This window comes from Sinocyclocheilus anshuiensis, unplaced genomic scaffold, assembly GCF_001515605.1.
Source record: "Sinocyclocheilus anshuiensis isolate Anshui unplaced genomic scaffold, SAMN03320099.WGS_v1.1 scaffold415, whole genome shotgun sequence".
NCBI classification, from domain to species: Eukaryota; Metazoa; Chordata; class Actinopteri; order Cypriniformes; family Cyprinidae; genus Sinocyclocheilus; species Sinocyclocheilus anshuiensis.
In genome coordinates, this window is record NW_015552655.1 from 2380989 (window position 1) to 2403207 (window position 22219).

Here is a 22219-nt window from a genome sequence, read left to right on the forward strand (position 1 = left end):
CAATATAACAAAGAGTGAAAAATTTAAGGGGGTCTGAATACTTTCCGTACCCACTGTATATATATATATATATATATACACACACACACACACACATATTCATTATTTCAGTATTATTTAATTATTTATTCTCTTCATGCAAATTATATTGCATTGTTCTGGTTTCTTTTAGCAAAATTCTTTTTTTCTTTGAATGTTAGTCTATTGCATGTTTTTTGACAGGTTTCATGAAATTCACCCAAAACTTTGTACCTCTGCATTCAGTGGAAGATATTATTTGACTCCAAAGAGCACACAGTACATTTACCATGCTCTATTATTCAACTTGCAATGTTTTATGAAACAGACATTTTTGAGACAAATATATGAGACAGCATCTGACACTACTGAATGTGCTGTTATGTTGATAAAGGAGCGACAAGATGCCCTTTGAAAAAGCATTATTTGGTGTAAGATATGTTGATCTAGAAGAGAATTTTCATGCTTGATTTGATTTTGTCAGTGAATATAATTCCTTGTAAAGACTGTCTGTAGTAGACGGGTTAAGGAAGACTGGTTTGGCTTTGACCATCTCCAGACTCTTTCATTGATGTGTTTTCTTTGATATGCTACTGTCACACTGCAGCGCTCACATTCTTCTCACGGTTTACTCCAGACGGACAGACAGTTATACAGCAGAACTACAACAACAACAACAAAAAGCAGCATCTGCACCCTGCTGCCAACCATTGCACTTTTCAGTGATTTTGCATGGGACTAAATAAAAATAAAAAATATTATGTTGTACAAGTATCATCAAATGTCATGTTTAATGTTATTTTATAAAATCTATATCTGTCTCTATATTTTCCATGTCTTTAGAGTTTGTTCCATGTTGGTTAAAACTCATCTTTCATTTCAAATTACTTTGCACACAATGCTATTTTGAATCGTCATGTGTTGATGCAATATACACAACGGCCACTAGATGTCCTTGTTGAATAATTTTTTTTCCCATGGGACAACAAAAATCACAGGATTTAAAATGATAAAATTAACTTCAATGTAAATTAATCAAATTTAATTAATGACATAAAAAATAAAACGTAATATTTATAAAAAAATTATTTGATTTAATAATTTGGGACGTTCTCACAACTTTAATTATAAATAATCTAATTATTAATAATGAAATAATTATTTTAGTATTTAACTCGTAATTTAACGTTTTTATTTTTAGAATTTTAAATGTTATCGTTTTTAATATGTTTATGTAGCTTTTATATATTTATATTTCAGTTTTAGTTATTTTAGTACCTTTAGTGAAACTAAAAGAAAATGAGAAATGTTTAATTGGAAACTGGTTGAAAAATAAGTTTGTGTGCGCGCGTGCGTGTGTGTGTGTGCATATTTTATTTTATTTCAGTTAACATTTATTATTTTTCAAGTAACTAAAATGTTTTTTATGCTTTTACTTTTATTTATAATAACCTTGTGAATGAGACCCCTGTCAGGTCTACATTTGCATGTAAATAGGCTTTAAGTGATTATTTTTACTACATGCTGTGACTACTACAAAGTGACAAAAACGCCATTTGTTTTATTTTGTAAATATTGATTTATTAGACTGTCTGCTCCCTATTATGTAGGAACCTGGAACCTTACAATGAAACAAAAGTAGATTCTTTTTCTAAATCACATTCAGCCACTATTACCCACCCTCTTAAAATCCATTTTATAGTTGTTTATCGACCCCCAGGACCACTAGGTAACTTCATGGAAGAATTAGATGTGCTGCTCTCAAACTTTCCTGAGGATGGTACTCCCCTAGTTATGCTTGGAGACTTCATAAGTCGCTTTGGATAACAGCGTCTGCTAAATGACTAAATGTAAATTTAGCCTTTTATCTATCATCCAAACATGTTTCCCGTCATGATAATTAAACGCATCACTCATTTCCTTAGATACATAAAAACATGAAACATCAGGAAACCACAGTCCACTATTCAACGAGCAGCGCACTGCATTTCCATTGGTCGAGAAAGACAACATCCGTTTCTTCCGTCAGCCATTCATGTGAACGGAAGGAGGAACCAATGAATAAAACAACGGCCTTTCTATCCGTCAACCAATCAGCGGGAAGAATGAATGCGTGTCGGCCAATCAGCGGCAGCGGGTGGATAGGCGGCGGTGCTGATGGTTCTCTGAGGCGCTGGAGGGTGGGGTGCGAACCGAGAAGCGCAGCTGGTTTGGTTGGATTTACTGTTGAGTTCACGGGTGAGTCGAGCTTATATCAGGCGCTGTCTTTAAACTATTAATGTGATTTCTTAATAGAGAGGTTTGGTTTTGCTCTGGCAGGACCGAGCCTATGGGAAACCATTGTTTTATGTTTAATTTTGCCATTATGTTGAAAGATCATGCAGGCAGAGTAGCTTGTTAGCGTAGCAGCAGCTGTTCATTACATTGAAGTGCATTGATAGTCTCATGATCCTAACCCGTCACTTTTTGTTTTACGATGGCGTGGTTAATAAATGCATAATATTACTGACACAAATATGTGTTGTTTCTTTTTTTTATTTATTTTGTAATTAACATGAAGTTGTTAATTATCTAAGCACACTTCCTGTTCTTAGTGAAATGCATGAAGTGGGTTAGGTTGCAAGGTGCAACTTAAACATTGATGTTAGATATTTAGTCCACACGTTGAACATATTTGCTCGAATAAGTGAAAGGTTGACTGCAAAGCCACTTTGAGAGACGAAGCCAGCCAACAAAAGACAATAGAACAGCCTGGTGCAATTGAAATGCAGTAATCTGCAACACAGACAGCTTAATGACCGCATGTTTAACATTCTAGTGCTGGCTCAGAAACTCATACCTGACCTACAGTCGGGTCCAGAGGCGTGAGATCACGTGGTACAATGCTTTTATTTTGCATTAATTTCTATTAAAAAATTCAAATTGCAAATGATATTATCAGATTTGATTTGTGCCCCTTTTGCTTTAGTGACAGCAGCACTTGAGCTGCATGAACAAAAGTGATCTGAAGATCATTTTCTCCAACCTAATTTGAGATGTTCTAAAGAGCATCTTATGGAAGCTTGTTTCTGCCATAGAATAAAAAATCAAAAAGGTAATTGTGACTTTTTATCCCATAATTTGGACAACTTGAGAAAAAAGTCAGAATTGTAAGATACATGTATAAACTCAGAATTCTGACTTTTTTACCCACAATTCCACGTTTATATTTTGCAGTTCTAACTTTTTTTTTTTTTCAGAATTCTGTATTTAAATCTCAAAATTCTGACTTTTTATTTCAGAATTTTTGAATTGCATGTCACAATTCATCTGACAATTCTGACTTTTTCTTGCAATTGCGTGTTTATGTATCACACCACACAATATTGAGTTTGTCACGCAATTTTTTCTTAGATTTTTGAGAATGGAAGCAAAAAACAAAGTCTGTACTAACAGTCACATGATCAATGTCACTGAAATAGAGAATATTCCTTGTTAATTTTACATCACAACTTTTCTATGCCCTAAATCCTAAAATGTCCTGCTTAAAGTATTTTCAGATTTAAACGGAGAAAATTTCTTTCAAAAAATGTGGTCTCAGAATGTTAGACCCCTCTGTATATGCACTTAATTGTATTTATTTATTTTGCTGACCAATATGCTTTAGTATTATGATACAGTATTGATTGGTATATCATCCAAGATGATTAACTGGCCAATATTTGGCCATTTTGAGATTATTGGCATCAGCCAATTATCATTCCCACTATTTGTCATATTATTAAGTTTTATAGTCAGTTTAATATGTGTGTGTGTGTGTGTGTGTGTGTATATATACACACACACACACACACACCTACATACATAAATTATTACACGCTATAAATAAAATATTTAATGTTAAATAAGTGTTTATTTGATTTCAGCTTATATTTGCTATAATTAAACAGCATTATTATGTTAGTCTATATCTTCATGAGTATTATTTCATCTGTTAGGCACTCTGAACTCAGTGTCAGCCATTGAAAACTCAACCATTAATATAAAACTCATCTTTAGTATTGTTCTTAAATAGATGTATGGCTTAACATTCTCTGCTGGCAGTTTATTTATGACCAGATTTATAGTGGTAGGAGCATGTGTTTAATGTATGGAACACCTCAGTCACCAACTTTTACGATCTATTTGGCTATTTAATTATTTGTAGATATTAACTCTATCAGTCATATTTTTTGATGTACTTCATGTTTGTGTAGGCTCAGTGGAGTGCTGCGGTGAGGTTTGCTACAACCAAACTTGTTCATTTGAATGTCTCTCATTTATTAGATAAAGCTCATCATCATTTTAAAATCTTAATTCAACCAGTATAAATAACATCAACAGATATTTTCCTATAAGATGCCATCTTGTTGATCACATGGTGAAATGGCATCACAGGTGGATTACACTGTAAATTTACATGTGACCATTTTCCATAAACATTCTGTAAAGTTTAAATTGAAGAAAAATCTCAAACAGTTAGTTTTGGTATATGCCGGGGCATAAAAAAACTTTAAATAACCTCACTAATGTTCATCACTTGTAAAGGAATGATATCTTCATTCATCACTTTGAGACGTTTGTTCATGACCCGGCAGACTATTTAGATAATGTATCTCTCTGCTTTGACTCTAAAAACCATAGATTTGATTGGTTGGAGAGACTACATTGTAAAGATGTCATACAACACACATTAACAAGAGCCTTATCTAAACTTTGTGTAATGTGTATATGTAATAAATGAAATCACAGCACTCTTTGCAATACAGTGAAAATTAATGAGGCACGGGCCTCGTCACATATAGACCCAGATATCTAGAATCTGAAAAGCACTGTATGTTTGGACTCCTGTGAAATTATATTTTATATAATTTAATCACAATTTATCATTTGTATTATCAAATTTATAAGCCTATATAGTCTCTCATGCACACTAAGGCTGCATTTATTCAATAAAAATACAGTAAAAATGGTAATATTGCACTGAAAAAAATTTTTAATTCATCCAATTAAAAAAATTTAGGGTAATGATTCACATCTATATTTTTTAACTTGAGCCAATGAAAAATAAATAACTTAACATTTTTTTCAGTGTGTGAAATATTATTACAATTTCAAATAACTTTTTTTATTTGAATATAATTTAAAATGTAATTAATTCCTGCGATGCAAAGCTGAATTTTCATCATCATTACTCCAGTCTTCAGAAATCAAACTAATATGCTGATTTGGTGAGCATTTTTAATGTTAATGACAATTAATGTTGTCATTTATCTATTTTGTCTTCCTGAAGACAATAAGGTTAAACATGCACTGTTGCATGCATTTCCAGACATAAGTTGTGCGTAAAGAGCAGATTAATTTATATTTAGCAGTAAAGATAAACTTTAGCCATATATTAGAATGTCTTTGTCAACCCATAACACATTTATTAATTTTTAACACAATTTTCCCCCACGCATTAACTAGTATGGAAAAAATGCACATCAAAATAAAAAAAAATGGAACATTATTTGAGTCTTTAACAAGAGAAACCTGGGAACTTTTCACCGGGTCTTATGTATACCCAAAGGTATATTCCTATAAATAATACATCATATATAATATATAATGACGTATTTAGGAAGAGGCAAAGTTCCTCTGGCTCAAATCTGAAGCGCCCCTCCCACAGTCACATGACTGTAGTTCCGTGACTCACCGGTGAGGTCGCTGTTGAACGGAAGACACGCATCCATAAATACACACACACTCTCTCTCTCTCTCTCTCTTACGCACGGGATTTATACTGAGAACAAGCAGGCAGGCGGCAGGGAAAAGCCCCGACGTCCCTTTCCTCGTCCGTTCGAGTATTTCACAGAGCCAAATGCCCGGTCCGACGCAAGCTCTGTCCCCCAATGGAGAGAACAACAACGACATCATTCCGGACAGCAACGGCACCAACATCATTCCCTACAGAAAGAACACAGTGCGCGGAGAGCGCGCCTACAGGTACACCACTGCCATTACCACCCGCCGGCCGCTTTACAAAGAAACTACCGCTTTAAGCGACCTACAATCAATGCATTTAGCAGAAAATATCAAGATTATACTTTTCAAGCCATGCTTTCCCAATGCACTCGCTCTGGGAACCCCGAACTCCCATTATTGGCTGCGTTATATCTAACGGTGGGGCTTTTCCTGAGCCAGCTATGGCGTTTCCCCGATGGTGCAATCACAAAAAAACGTTAAACGCTCTTTAGTGAATGCGTTCAAGCTTTTGGCCATTTTCTCAGCCGTTATGCATATGATTTGAGATGGATGTATGTTGGGATGTGCGCTGACAGGGTGCTTTCCCAGGTTTTGACAGTGCATGGCCTGTATGTTCACTAAGCAGTCAGCCATTGCGTAATGTAATTCATTCCATCCTATCCCCAAAATCTGTTCAGATCGTTTGTTATGGCGTGCATATCGCACCTAATACTGCGTCATATCTCGTGCATGGGTAAAAATATGATTGCATGTGTTTTACGGGTCTGTAAACTTGTTTTAGGCCGATTGCTTTTGTTGACACTGATTTGTTGGCTCCGATTGTTTTTCCCTCCCCCCTTCATTCCAGCATCTCACTAAACTGTTTATCTTTCCTGCTAAATTTAGATGAATCTGCTCTTTAAACACAACAGCACTAATGTCTGGAAATGCAGTGTGTTTAAGCTTATTAAAGCCATGAGAAATTAACAGGGAGGAGGATTTGTCGTCATGGAGGGATTTTAAAGAAATCTTATATAAGAGATGCGGGTTTTCTTGAGGGATTCGCTTCATTATTCATATGATGGTGCACTGGGAAATGAAGGAGAATGGGATTGATGTGGTGGATCTTTCTATTGGCAGTGATCTGAAACTGGCTTCGGTCAGTTGATTGAATTAGGTTAGTTTAATACATGTAAGTTGAGTCTATATTTTTTAACTTGAGCCAATGAAAAATAAATAACTTAACATTTTTTTCAGTGTGTGAAATATTATTACAATTTCAAATAACTTTTTTTATTTGAATATAATTTAAAATGTAATTAATTCCTGCGATGCAAAGCTGAATTTTCATCATCATTACTCCAGTCTTCAGAAATCAAACTAATATGCTGATTTGGTGAGCATTTTTAATGTTAATGACAATTAATGTTGTCATTTATCTATTTTGTCTTCCTGAAGACAATAAGGTTAAACATGCACTGTTGCATGCATTTCCAGACATAAGTTGTGCGTAAAGAGCAGATTAATTTATATTTAGCAGTAAAGATAAACTTTAGCCATATATTAGAATGTCTTTGTCAACCCATAACACATTTATTAATTTTTAACACAATTTTCCCCCACGCATTAACTAGTATGGAAAAAATGCACATCAAAATAAAAAAAAATGGAACATTATTTGAGTCTTTAACAAGAGAAACCTGGGAACTTTTCACCGGGTCTTATGTATACCCAAAGGTATATTCCTATAAATAATACATCATATATAATATATAATGACGTATTTAGGAAGAGGCAAAGTTCCTCTGGCTCAAATCTGAAGCGCCCCTCCCACAGTCACATGACTGTAGTTCCGTGACTCACCGGTGAGGTCGCTGTTGAACGGAAGACACGCATCCATAAATACACACACACTCTCTCTCTCTCTCTCTCTTACGCACGGGATTTATACTGAGAACAAGCAGGCAGGCGGCAGGGAAAAGCCCCGACGTCCCTTTCCTCGTCCGTTCGAGTATTTCACAGAGCCAAATGCCCGGTCCGACGCAAGCTCTGTCCCCCAATGGAGAGAACAACAACGACATCATTCCGGACAGCAACGGCACCAACATCATTCCCTACAGAAAGAACACAGTGCGCGGAGAGCGCGCCTACAGGTACACCACTGCCATTACCACCCGCCGGCCGCTTTACAAAGAAACTACCGCTTTAAGCGACCTACAATCAATGCATTTAGCAGAAAATATCAAGATTATACTTTTCAAGCCATGCTTTCCCAATGCACTCGCTCTGGGAACCCCGAACTCCCATTATTGGCTGCGTTATATCTAACGGTGGGGCTTTTCCTGAGCCAGCTATGGCGTTTCCCCGATGGTGCAATCACAAAAAAACGTTAAACGCTCTTTAGTGAATGCGTTCAAGCTTTTGGCCATTTTCTCAGCCGTTATGCATATGATTTGAGATGGATGTATGTTGGGATGTGCGCTGACAGGGTGCTTTCCCAGGTTTTGACAGTGCATGGCCTGTATGTTCACTAAGCAGTCAGCCATTGCGTAATGTAATTCATTCCATCCTATCCCCAAAATCTGTTCAGATCGTTTGTTATGGCGTGCATATCGCACCTAATACTGCGTCATATCTCGTGCATGGGTAAAAATATGATTGCATGTGTTTTACGGGTCTGTAAACTTGTTTTAGGCCGATTGCTTTTGTTGACACTGATTTGTTGGCTCCGATTGTTTTTCCCTCCCCCCTTCATTCCAGCATCTCACTAAACTGTTTATCTTTCCTGCTAAATTTAGATGAATCTGCTCTTTAAACACAACAGCACTAATGTCTGGAAATGCAGTGTGTTTAAGCTTATTAAAGCCATGAGAAATTAACAGGGAGGAGGATTTGTCGTCATGGAGGGATTTTAAAGAAATCTTATATAAGAGATGCGGGTTTTCTTGAGGGATTCGCTTCATTATTCATATGATGGTGCACTGGGAAATGAAGGAGAATGGGATTGATGTGGTGGATCTTTCTATTGGCAGTGATCTGAAACTGGCTTCGGTCAGTTGATTGAATTAGGTTAGTTTAATACATGTAAGTTGAGATGATCTTTGATATATTCATATGCTTAATTGTGCCGTATTAATAATAACTGGTTGTGGACAGCATTGCTGTTTTACTTGTCAAAGTGTGGCACAAAAGATCAAGTTATATTTTTTATTATTATTTTTTTAAACCAATGGTTTATAATAGGGATTATATTTCAGGGCCATATCTTAAAATCTGATTTTTTTTTTTTTAATAAACACAATTAATGCTTGTTTCTAGATTATTATTACTATCATGAACTTGATATGTTAGAGGTCCCGCTGTTCAACTTTCTATAAATAAACAATCAATATTTCATATTGTATACTATAATGTTGTGATGCCTAAAATATTGTAAGCATTACAACTTTTGATTTGGACTATTGATTTAAGTTTGTTTTTATTTTATTTTTTTAGACAAAATAGCATTTTAATATTGGTCATATTTTGGTTATCAGTCATAGCATGAAAATAATGATCAGCTTATATCATGTCAGAAACTATCCACCCAATCAAACTGTGTTTTGTGCCAAACGGAGATGTGTTTTAAATCTATCATCACATCAGCAGCTTTTCAAGGATGTGAGTTTCAGTAGAGGACAAACAAACCTCAATTCCTAAACTTTTTTTTTGTCTGATGCAAATGTATAGTCAGTGTGGTTTGTCATCAAATGCTGTTCTGTGATGGAAAATGACTATATTTGTACTTCACTTGTTTATTTTTTGTGCCTAGCTTTTTTCCCTTAGATTTGTTTTTCCTTGTTTAGTTTTGAGTTCAAGTGGATAGACAGTGGGTGAACTCACAATTCTGTATGAGAACAAACAAAGCTCAAAAGCTTCTATTTAACATTGTGGAGTGCTCTGTATATATATTGATATTTACTTGATTATCTAGTTTACATTAGGATCATGTTACACAGTGTTTATGGGCAAAACATGCAATGCTAGATAGCAGAAAACATTTAGAGCTCTTAAAGGAATAGTACCAAAAATTAAAATTTGTTGAAAATTTATTTACCCTCAGTCTGTCCAAGATGAAGTTGATTTTCTTCTTCTTCATGGGAACAGATTTGGAGAAATTTGGCATGACGTCACTTACTCACGAATGGATGGTCTGCAGTGAATGGGAGCCGTCAGAATGAGAGTCCAAACAGCTGATAAAAACATAACAATAATCCACAAGTAATTCACAAAACTCCAGTCCATCAGTTAATGTCTTGTGAAGCGAAAAGCTGCGTGTTTGTAAGAAACAAATCCATCATTAAGACATTAAAACTTTAAACCATCGCTTATGGCCAAAATACAAGTTCAAACAGTTCCACCATTGGAAAGAGGAAGTGGAAATCCCCTGTTGTCCTCTCACATCAAAATCCACAGACATATTTGTTTACAACTGTTTTTGCTTGTAGACGGTGCTTGATCTGCACACATTTCTCTTCTGATTAAGACCACACAACTTTTTCAAAGGAAATAGCAATATTATGGATAGAGGGCTCATATTTTATCTGAAAGCAATGGTTTGAAGTAAAAAAAACAACAAAAAAAAACATGATAGATTTGTTTTTTTACAAACTGAATGTTTTTTTATTTCACAAGACATTAACTGATGGACTGGAGTGTTGTGGATTACTTGTGGATTATTGTGATGTTTTTATCAGCTGTTTGGACTCTCATTCTGACGGCACCCATTCACTGCAGAGCATCCATTGGTGAGCAAGTGACGTAATGCTAAATTTCTCCAAATCTGATGAAGAAACAAACTCATCTACATCTTGGATGGCCTGAGGGTGAGTACATGTTCAGCAGTTTTTCATTTTTGGGTGAACTATTCCTTTAAAGTGTATAAATTCACCAACAGATGGCCTTTTGTTGTCCCAGATTAGTCTACCTCAGTTTAGTTCCTAAAACTCTTAGAAAAGCATTGCTATTGCACAGTTTCATATTTTTAATTCCAAAACATTATATTATAGTAAGCACTCTAAGTAAGAGAATGACTTTAGACTTAGTACACATCGTTGTTATAGTATGCATGCTGCATTGTAAATTGCTCAGACTGACAAGTCAATACCAGAGCTGATAGTGTCATTCAATACATCTGCACATGATTCTGATGCTGATGTCTGTGTCTCGTCCACAGCTGGGGGATGGCGGTCAACGTTTATTCTACCTCAATCACCCAGGAGACTATGAGCAGGCATGACATCACAGCCTGGGTGAACGATCTGCTCTGTCTAAACTACACTAAAGTGGAGAAGCTGTCATCAGGTATGTGAACCTCCCAACTTAAACCACCGCTGACACTCATTAGACACAAAGAGCAGTAATCCCAGAGGATTTACACGAAGGCATTTTGTTAGTGCTTGTCTGCGCTGCTGTAGGGCGGCTGCTACCTTTTAAACGTTTGTGTAAAATGGCTCCAGGTCTGCCTAGACAGGCAGAAGACATTGATTTACATGGCATTTTAAATTACATCCTTGGAGTCAAATGGATCTCCCTTTAAGTGCCCTTGTTTTATTTCTTCTGATTGGGCAGATTAAGTTTACTGCAGAGTAAGTTGGACACTTAGATGAACCTGAGACTGAAACTAAATCTGGTAGAAAGTGGTGGAGATCTTAGAGAAGCAGAGTGAGTCCTAAATAATGTCCTCACGAAACCTTTTTCACCCAGCAAGTCTTCTGTGCGTCTCTTTGCAGGAGCAGCGTACTGTCAGTTCATGGACATGCTGTTTCCCGGCTGCATCAGTCTTAAGAAGGTGAAATTCCAGGCCAAGTTGGAGCATGAATACATCCACAACTTCAAACTCCTGCAGGCCTCCTTCAAGAGGATGAATGTTGATAAGGTGAGACAAACGTGAGGGCCTTGCAGTCATGCTTTCACTATAACCACTGAAAATCTGATTGGAAATGAAATCCCTCTCAAAATCACCATAGAAAAGTACATTTTAGCATGAAGAACAGTAGTGGATTTGTCTGATGAGTAATAAATAAATGAAATATCTCAAAACCCCAGACTTATTTAATTCTGTTATTCACATAGCTCTTGTCGCATTAAGCCTATGGAGAAAAGAAATTGGAAAAATACTTATTGAACACGTACTGCTAAAATAGTGTTCATAAATTTAGGGCTGCTTTGTAGTTTCTTGTATAGTTATAATGCATGTGTAATTTCCACACTAGAAATATCTGTATTATTTTCACTCTGTAATTATCCAGCACTTTCTAAGAAACGGCAAGTCGCACATTGAATTAAATGTGAAATTGAATGAAAAAGTAAAATTTGTGTGAAAAATGTGTAGTAAATAATGATGTTAATATTAATAGTAAATAATAAAAATAATTTAATAACATAGTTGTAATTAGGGATGCTGGTATCGGTGTCGGGCGAATAAACTGTGATAATGTGAGAAATGTTGAAGGTGTCTGAATAAATTTTGGTTTGACTATCTATTTGATAAATGAAGTTAACCAACTAACATTATACATACTCTTTTGGTTTCTGTACCCAATATTTGAAAAATGTACAAATGCAATAAAAATATTGGTATCGGTACTCTGTATCGGCAAGTACCAAAAATAAAAGTATCGGTATCGGGCGAGTACTGGAAAAAGTGGTATCGGTGCATCCCTAGTTGTAATAATTTTATACATTTATTAAATATATTTACTATTTAATGCAAATAAATAAATTGAAAATTTAAAGCGTTAGACCTGGTTCTACTGTTTAGCCTTGTAATTCATTTAGTGCTATCATTTTTAAAAATGTTCCATATTTGTTGTTTTATAAAAGGTTGATGTTGTTTTATTAAACCTAATGCATATAACCAGTTATTATACCTCAAACTGTAAGCAATTCCAACCAATTTTCAACCACACACCCTCCAAAGGCATCAAAATCTGATATAAAAAAACCCCCAAATGTGCAAAATGATTGACATGCAGAAAATGTTTCTGATTTGCTAGAAGAAGCATGACCGGGCCACAATATATATATATATATTTTTATATTTACATTATTTTTTTAATTCCAGGCAGTCAGAGGTTTTTTAGGACCTTTTCTTTCTTAATGCATGCAATAAAATATATTTTTAATGCACGCAGTAAAAAAATCACATGTATCATTTTAAATAATCATTTAATCAGGGATTCATAAACTTTTTTTTTTTTGTCAGCTGAACCCCTTTGACCTGAAATTTCTGAAAATTTTATATGAAGTTTACTTGAGATTTTAAATTAATATTTGAATAATTTAATATCACCTTCAGGTATTTGCAGTTCTTTGTCAATTAACGGTCACATGACATGCAGATAAATTAAATATTTTATTTTATTGTTTTTATTTTATAATCATTTATTTTAATTTGACACCACTTTGTGAACCCATAATTTAACATATAAATCTGTATTTGTTATGCAGAGTTATCTGTGTAATGTAATTTCTTCACATTTACACTCACATCTTGTTTCCTTTCTGCTTAGATCATCCCTGTAGAGAAGCTCGTCAAGGGACGGTTTCAAGACAACCTGGACTTCATTCAGTGGTTCAAGAAGTTCTTCGACGCCAACTACGACGGGAAGGAGTACGACCCGATGCAGGCCAGACAGGGCCAGGACGCCATTCCCCCTCCAGATCCCGGCGAGCAGATCTTCAACCTGCCAAAGAAATCCCAGCATGCCGCCAGCTCTCCCACCGCAGGTCTGTTGGGCTGCTTGGGACATTGTTTATTTATTATCATCATTAATCAACTGGCCTTTGGCATCTACTAAATTGCATCATGGCATCCGTTAACTTGTGTGCAGGAGCTACTAGATCAACCAGTTCAACCCCTAAATCCTCCACCTCCACCTCCCGACCCTCCTCTGCCAAAAAGATCCCTGTTATGTCAGCGACACCCGCTAAAGGAGAGAAGGAGCTGGAAGCCCAAGTAACACAGCTAAACGATCAGGTGGACATCCCTAACGCTATTCAAATCTTTAAATAGACGAGCTATCAAGAACATAATGGTTATAAATGCTGAACAAAACCATGAAATAATTTATTAGTAGAGCATTTTAGAAGACAGGTTTCTGCAGGTCTTAAAAAAAGTCTTAAAAAGTCTTCATTAACAAAATAAGCTTTTAAAAGATCTTAAATTTGGCGTTATGGCATTAAATACAAAAAATGTATATGTTTGTCAGTGTTTTTGTCTTGTTTTCCAATATAAAGATCTAAACATCTTTAAATCAAGATGCATTTACTTGACATGCAAAATTAAATGAAATTGCTTTTTATTTTATTTTATTTTTTTATTGAACATAATTAAGATTTTATTAATGTATTAAAAAAAAAAAAAAGATTTTGTTTAAAAAAATTGCCTGAGCAGATATTTGTCCTTTTTAATCATATATTAGCATATGGCGCTATTGAAATATTATGGTTGTAATGTAAAATAAAATTAGAAATATTATCTTTTTCAAATGCTCTTTTGTTTATTCTACAGTGACACATTACAGTAGTAATGCTTCTTATTTCTTGATTTTACAATAAATATATATTTTTATTTATTTTTGTATTTTGTAGCAATAATAATTTATAATTATTATGTAACTATATTGGTATTTTATTGCATTAAATTGCAGTTTTTATCAAAAATATTGCAATTAGATTTCTAAATACAGGTATCTTCCTAAATGTCCTTATGACATAATAGGCATCTACCTAGACATTCTTACAACATCATAGACATCTTTATAGATGTTCTTATGACATCATAGACTGTGAGCAGACAGGTTGACCAGTAGAAAGCATTTTGTGGGAACCTCGTGACCTAAAAGCTAGTTGACTTGGCACTTTTGGGCACTTGGGCACTTTGGGGCGGGGGGGGGATTACAACCATAAAAGCAAGGTAAACTCACTTTTTTTGACCAATCAAATATGGTATCAGGAAGTGTATATATTCAGTGGAGATTTATGTTGTTTGGAAGCATGTCTACCAAAGCAATAACCAGCTTTTACTGTCTATTGACAGTGTTTTATGTCATTGGTAACTCTTGTGTCTCTCCTCTGCTGCAGCTCAATACATTAAAGCTAGCATTAGAAGGAGTGGAGAAGGAGCGAGATTTCTACTTTGGGAAGCTGAGAGAGGTGGAGCTGTTGTGTCAGGAGCAGGGCCAGGACAACGGGCCCTTCGTGGAGAGACTCATGGAGGTGCTGTACTCTGCAGACGACCAGGTTAGTGCTTCAAGTTCTTTTTCAGCAAACTGTATTCTATTTATTTATTTAGTCATTTATTAGACGCTTTTATCCAAAGCGACTTACAAATGAGGACAACAGAAGCAATTAATTGTAGTATTAAAACAACTAAACACAGATCCAAAACTAAAAGCTAAAACTTTATAAATACTACCTATACACATTTTAAAAATAAAGAGATTAAATAAAAATGACAAATGCATACAACAAAATTTCAAAACTTAATATATAAATGAAAAACAAAAAAATAAAGCTAAAAACAATTCAAAATATTAAAGAACAAAAGGTATAAGAGTATAATAATGATTCAAACATAACACGTATAAAAAAACTGAAACGGAAGCGAAACAAGTAGTAGGAAAGAGGAGATACTTATTATCTCCTTAATTTTTTGTCCTGTGTGTCGTCAGGGATGTCCTCCTCGATAATAACATTTGATAATATGAAATATTATTTATTAATAATATAATAATACTTAATAATAATAATATTTAATGATAATATTAAATTTAATAATAATAATCGATAATAATGTTTTCTCCTTATTATCTCCTTAGTATTCATTCCTTCATATTTATTTATATATTTTTAATAAAACACACAATTTTTATTTATTTATAGTACTTTTTATTTTGAATAAAACACACAATTGATTATTATTATTTTAATAAGATGTCTCACCTTTTCGTTTTTTTAATGTATTTATGTATTATTTTTTCCACTCTTGTTTTTTTCATTGAATAAAATCATAACACTGTTCACAGATTAGTATTATTATTACCACTACTACTATTTTAATGTTCTTTTAATACATCAAACCTATTTAAATGAATTTTTCTGCAATTTTTCTTTTAAGACATAAAACATTTATTTATGTATTTATTTATTTAAATAACTTTTTCTGCTCTTCTTTTAACAAAGCATCCTCCCATTTATTATTAGTAGTATTTATTGTTTTATCATTTATTAATATTTTATTTTAATAAAACAGATCTTTATTATTTATTTTTCTTTTTTTTTTTCTTTCTTCCCACCTTAAAAGGGGTCATATTCTACATGTACACTGCATTTCCCCCCTGAAGTCCACTTATGATTTAGGTCAAGGCCAAAAAATGGCCATCATTAACATTTTCATAATTATTTTTAACCCATTTAGAATTGTACAGGCTATTTAAAAAAAAAAAATTACCTGTTATTTTTAACATGCTTCGTTTAACATCTACTACTCTAGTTCAAATTATCATTCAGTACTGAATAGATGTACAACTTATTGGTAATAATCAATGTACTCTTCAGTTGTGGCATCATAGCTATGATGATTTCTAAAAGACCCTTTTCTGCTGTGTTGTCGATCTTGTTTCTTGTGATATAACCCTTCAGATCAAGTGCTTCATACGTAGTCAGTTTTTTCATGGTTCATAACAGACTGACTGTCTAATATGACAAGATCCTTAAAAATAACTAACAACAAACAACTGTTTGTGCAGGAGGCAGGTGGAGAGGAACACGAGGCTCCGGCTCAGGAGGAGGACGTCCCTGACGACACACAGGACGAATACTGAACAGCTGTCAATCAAACAGACACCTGAACATACATGCACTCAGTCAGAAAACTGCTTTTGGGTTCATTTCCTCCAACTCATGACGGTTTATTTCTCACGTGTCTTTTTTTGTTCATTTTGAAGCCCTGTTTAATTGCATCATGACTATTATGAACATGTCATCCAACAGCAGCTTAATTAGTGAGTGTTGTTCGTGTGAAGCCCGTGATAACAACCACTGCACATCAACTCCATTCGGTTTTTACTTTAACTGAAGTCTGTTGGCGTTTCCACCTGCTGTTTTTCATCTCACCGCACCGATGAAGGCGAATTGACCTTTTTTTATTCCTTAAGCTGTTAATGTTTTAAGATGTGACGTATTGAACCATTACATTTTAAAATATTGCAATAAGAGTAGCTCAAAGAGCCACCGGTACCATTTGTGAAACATCACCTCATGATAGATTCCTTCAGAAGATTAACTATTGGTTACCATGGAAAGTTCTGCATTATAACCTAATGCATACTGGTATTATAAACCCATGTGATTCATTTGGAAACGTAGCTCAATTTTTCACCATGTTAAATGAAATATACTCATTTTGTTTTTGGTTAAATGTGTCTCAGCTTCACAGAGGTGGAAGCCAATCACAGTGTTTGATAGGAAGCATTTCATTTGAACTGTGCAATCCGTATTCTGCGTCTAAACATGTTTTACTTTATATGTACAGTAAAAAAAAACAGCCGTCATCTGAAGAAAACGATGCATCTTGATGATTTTTGTTAACTTGTTCTAAAGCACAGGTCTTCTGAACAGAAAACAGCATTCTCGTGATCTCATACTCGTCAATATTCTCCACAGGTCAACGCTTATGTCATTTATTATTGTGTACAATGAAAAGGAATGTAAACATATGTACTGTTAATAATTATAAATAGACAATGTTTTTCTTTTTATTGCCCTCACAGTATCTCCCCTTATGCATTCCCCAAATGTGTTGCATGTTTGCATTTTATTTGTGAATAACTTGACCTGCTTTTTACATATTTAATAAAAAATAAAAATAAAAAAAATGTTAAATGTTTTTTGTATGTTTAACTTGCTGTTTATAATCTCTGGAGATATGATAGACTTGCCCTAATAAAAACCCTTTTACTTTCAAAAGGAATAAATCCTTTGTTTTATTATGATTAAGTTGGGGTAAAATGATTCTTTTTTTGTCCATTATAGTAGACGTATGTTTTAATATCTCCGAGTTCATGCTTTCCGCTGTTTTATGTACATTAAAAGACACCGAAGACTTCTGTAACGCCAAATGTTCGACGTTGGTCGTTAATATAAAGGAAATATACAATCAAAACTTTTGAAACTCCTTCACCGTGCTGTAAGTTTGAGGTTTGGACACGAATTTGACTTTGAATTGCTTTTAAAAATATTTGACAAATCACACAAATTAACATATTTGACAGAAAAGGAACATTAGGTTTAGTGTGTTTTTATTTTTTCATATAAATAAAGAGTCTCAAGAGGACAGAGTATGCTTTTCTTTGACAAAAAGAGACGGTTTTATTTATAATACTATTTAAAAAAAGTTAAAAACCTTCATCCATCTTGTGCTCAAAACGTCTCTGGCCGCCAGGTGTCAGTAGCGCGCAGCGTCACGAACTAAAAGAGCGGGAGAGACGAACCGAAGAAGAAACTGCTGGGTTTGAGTGAACTACAGTACAACGATGTAAACAGTTATTATTTAATTAGGAAATAAGCCCTATTTGAGGAAAATAAAGTCGTAGAACATTTACGTAACATCATGGGCAAGGTAAGCGATCAATAAAAACTTTTAATGCGTTTCAGATGTTTGTGAGAACCAGTTGTACATTTCTATTGACAGTCCAGTCGAAGTGTTATTATCCACTACACATCATTACAACATGCAGTAGAAATGCAAATTGAGCGAAACTAGAAATATAAATCACATAATAAGCTAGGAAAAGAGAACAATTGAAGAGACCAATATATGAATATGTACTTATCAGTCAAATATTTGGACACACCTACTCATATTTTACTTTTTTTTTTTTTAATCTATGAAATAACATTCGTTGTAAACGTTAGTACAATAATTATGTAGTGACCATGAAATGTTAAGTAAATCAAATAAAAACCACAAAGCTATGTTGCTATTTGAGCTTTTTCAAAGTGGCAACTCTTTGTCTAGATTAACAAAATTAAAATCAATTAATTACTAAAAAAAAACCCTCTCTCTCTCTCTCTATATATATATACATATACATATTAGTGCTGTCAAATGATTAATCGCGATTAATCGCATCCAAAATAAAAGTTTTTGTTTACATAATATATGTATGTGTACTGTGTATTTTATTATGCATATATAAAAATACAGACATACAGTATATATTTCGAAAATATTTACATGTATATACATTTATATATTTATATTCTTATATTATATTGTTGATTAATTAATTTTAATGTGTGTTTGTGTGTGATTTCAGCGGAAGAGAAACCTGGACATGAGGTGTGTGCTATTTCCAGACGATGTGAAAGACACTTTCAAAAAGGCAGGAAAAGCATCTGCCAGAACATCCACACCTGCCACAAAGTCCTGGGAGAGATGTGGGGACAGTTTCCTGGACACTTCTGTCATTCAGGTGTGTTACAGTAGATGTATGTAATGCTGTCAGTCTGTTAAAGATGCACTGAACATCATGTGTTTGTGTTTCAGAAGCTGCAAACATCAGAGAAGAGCAGAAATGCACGTAAAGTGGCTCTGACGTCTGTTACTGGTAATACAACAGATTGATCAATCCATAAATTGTGCAATTCATAGTAATGCTGTGTCACATGATGAGTCTTTAGTGTCCCATGATCCTTCAGAAATCATTCTAATATGCGGATTTGCTGCTCAAGAAACATTTCTGATTATTTTTATTGTTGAAAGCAGTTGTGCTTCTTAATATTTTTGTGGAAACTATGATACAGTTTCTTTGATGAATAGAAAGTTCAAAAGAACAGCATTGTTTGAAATATAAATCCTTTATAAAATTATAAATGCCCTTGCTGTCACTTTTGATCAATTTAATGCATCCTTGACATCCTTGACTGAAATACACACTGTGGAAGCTTCTGTCACGAAAACAAATTCCTCGTATGTGTAAACATACCTGTCAATAAAGCTCATTCTGATTCTGATTCTGATCCTTGCTGAACAAAAGTATTCGTTTAAGGCAATGGGGATGCTGGCACAGATGAACCAGTGCACATTGCCTGGAGCTCCAGTGAGGAGGAAGAATCAGACGGTGATAGTCATCCTCCTCCTCGACTGATTGTCACACAGGCACCACAGCCGCCCAGAGCACACAAACAACATCCTGTTGACTCTTGCAGAAGTCTGCGGATGTTCAGCACTGGTGTAGGTAAGAACAGAGACATTTTTGGTAGTAATGTGAATGAATCTTTCAGGAGCTTAATTTGACCAATGATATCAGGGCTTAATAATATGGATTGCCACTGGACTGGGGCGAATATGCGAACAGCATTTTGATACTTTTTGCATATTTTTGCTGTGCACGGTTTGAAATTTAGTTGTGAATTCTGCTAGTCAGCATTTTTATCAGGTTAAGGTTAGACATTTTTTTCAGGTTAAACGATCTAAGTGTTTTCTAGCAAAGATGCTCATGGAATTTATGGCTGTATAATTACTGACAATTGCCTTATATAATTACATTTGTGTGTGTGAAAATGATTTTAAATAAATGTGAAAATTATAAATCTAACATTACAACTGTAAAATTTTAAATGCAAATAAAAACATTAAATACAATTTTTTTTGAGGGGGAAATTCATTGTTTGAGATACACATCCTGATTTATAAAACATCAGATGAAATCCCAAATGATAAATTATGCAGGTGCTTATATGACAGAATAATTTTGAATAAAACAGAATTTAGCACCATTGTAGTAAATAATGTCTCTTTTTGATTCCCTTATAACGATATTCCTCATTGTTTCTCAGTTAAAGAGTATTAAAGTACATGTTACTCAACAAGTGTAGTGTAATTATTACTTGCCAAATGCGATCAAGAATGTGGAATGATGTAAAAATACTCTCGTCCAATCAAAACCATCTGTTCTGGCTGCAATGCTCGAAGTTCATAACTGTAGTTTAATATGCAGTGGCTTGTTATTTAATCCTGATTACCTGCTGCTTTTGCCCTCAGAGACAGATGACCTGCCCTCTATTGATTCAGACAGTGAGATAGAGGAGGAGAATTCAGCTTCAAAAGAACATATTAACTTTCTAAATCCAGTTGTGGTAAGTATGTTTTATCTTTACATTGGCAGAATAATTGTACATATATTAAAGTGCTTTCATATGAACTTTAAACTCATGTTTTAGAATGGGGAGAAAAAAAAATGATTAAAAGAGAAAATATATTGCACTGTTGCTCAGTAGGGGGCGCTATGATTCCTCAAACAAGACGTCTTAAGCTTTCGTCAGGGTTCTCAATGTCCCTGCTCCTTTTAGGATTAACCTTTGGCCTGAATATATATTTGCAACCTTTCTTGGTATTAGTTTATTAATATTTGACATTTTGTCGAGTACATGTCTCACTCAAGTCATCTGAATAAAAGATCAAATGTGTCTTAACAGCCATGTCATATTATTTTCCATGTGACACATGAAATGACTTTAGTTTTAAATTGCATAAAGGTATAAAAGGTAAATAATGCCGGAATAACTCAGATATGTTGTTATGCCTATTCAAAATGATGGTTTTCACCATTAGAAGTGACAGTACAGCACTATGCATCTTATAATTGTATATAAAATGCATATCGCATCTGAAAATCAAAGTGGAATACAAGTCTTTTCTGGGATGTCTTAGACATGCTAAGCGAAATAAAGCAAAACAAAGTAACTAGATTTAGATTAGAAATATACCAATGCTTTGTAGTACACTCTGGTGTGAGAATGTAAATTAGATGAGGCAGTGAAGGTTAATTAGGTAATTGAATAACTGTGTGCCTAGCTTAGCACCTGTAATGGTAGTAAAGTGGTTATAAGTTGGGTTGCAAACACAGTTCAGGTTCAGTCCTCAGTTATTTTGAAATGTGAATGGTGCAACTGCTTTTGTCCATACAATGAAAGTCAATGACATCCAAAACATCATTGGATCCCATTGACTTTAATTGTATTTCACAAAAGCAGTTGCAGAACTCTTCAGAATGTCTTTTGTGTTCCCCAAAATGAAAGTCGTGCAGTTTTGCAATGACATAGGAGTGATTAAATGATGACCTAATTTACATTTTGGAATGATATATTTAAAGGGGTCATATGATGTTGCTAAAAAGAACATTATTTTGTGTATTTGGTGTAATGAAATGTGTTTATGTGGTTTAAGGTTAAAAAAACACATTATTTTGCACATACTGTACATTATTGTTTCTCTTCTATGCCCCGCCTTTCTGAAACGCGTCGATTTTTACAAAGCTCATTGGTCTGAAAAGCGAGGTGTGGTCTGATTGGCCAGCTATCCAGTGCGTTGTGATTGGCCGAATACCTCAAGCGTGTGACGGAAATG

The 22219-nt window shown here is 34.4% G+C and overlaps 3 protein-coding genes across 6 annotated transcripts in view; all 3 read left to right on the plus strand.

Annotated features, from left to right (window-relative positions):
• Window positions 1-770, plus strand: part of dtna (dystrobrevin, alpha) — a 21649-nt gene extending 20879 nt beyond the window's left edge. Inside the window, exon 24 of the mRNA XM_016458853.1 lies at window positions 223-770. The gene's annotated coding sequence lies outside the window, so the exon portion shown is untranslated. The remainder of the gene's footprint in view (window positions 1-222) is intronic.
• Window positions 771-2170: 1400 nt separating this feature from the next.
• Window positions 2171-17351, plus strand: mapre2 (microtubule-associated protein, RP/EB family, member 2). 3 transcript variants are annotated; one of them, XM_016458852.1, is made up of 7 exons: window positions 2171-2256; window positions 10979-11106; window positions 11535-11680; window positions 13317-13533; window positions 13638-13783; window positions 14890-15048; window positions 16557-17351. In XM_016458852.1, the coding sequence occupies exons 2-7, from the start codon at window positions 10986-10988 to the stop codon at window positions 16629-16631; spliced, it is 864 nt and encodes a 287-aa protein (XP_016314338.1). In that variant the 5' UTR covers window positions 2171-2256; window positions 10979-10985; the 3' UTR covers window positions 16632-17351. The 3 variants fall into 3 exon arrangements, with proteins under 3 accessions (XP_016314338.1, XP_016314336.1, XP_016314335.1); XM_016458850.1 differs by lacking the exon at window positions 2171-2256 and adding an exon at window positions 5735-6024; XM_016458849.1 differs by lacking the exon at window positions 2171-2256 and adding an exon at window positions 7628-7916.
• A 920-nt stretch (window positions 17352-18271) lies between these two features.
• spidr (scaffold protein involved in DNA repair) overlaps window positions 18272-22219 on the plus strand; it is a 48880-nt gene continuing 44932 nt past the window's right edge. For both annotated transcript variants that reach the window (XM_016458838.1, XM_016458839.1), the window contains exons 1-5: window positions 18272-18427; window positions 19128-19283; window positions 19358-19418; window positions 19860-20048; window positions 20855-20949. In XM_016458838.1, coding sequence (XP_016314324.1) covers window positions 18419-18427; window positions 19128-19283; window positions 19358-19418; window positions 19860-20048; window positions 20855-20949 — 510 coding nt within the window. In that variant the 5' untranslated portion in view covers window positions 18272-18418. The remainder of the gene's footprint in view (window positions 18428-19127; window positions 19284-19357; window positions 19419-19859; window positions 20049-20854; window positions 20950-22219) is intronic.

Bases quoted from the DNA above. Each gene is read 5' to 3' on its own strand.
- mapre2 (XM_016458850.1), top strand. From the start codon at position 5,900: ATGCCCGGTCCGACGCAAGCTCTGTCCCCCAATGGAGAGAACAACAAC. The intron at 11,681-13,316 runs GTGAGACAAACG...CTTTCTGCTTAG, and splicing joins AGAGGATGAATGTTGATAAG to ATCATCCCTGTAGAGAAGCT. The intron at 15,049-16,556 runs GTTAGTGCTTCA...CTGTTTGTGCAG, and splicing joins TGTACTCTGCAGACGACCAG to GAGGCAGGTGGAGAGGAACA.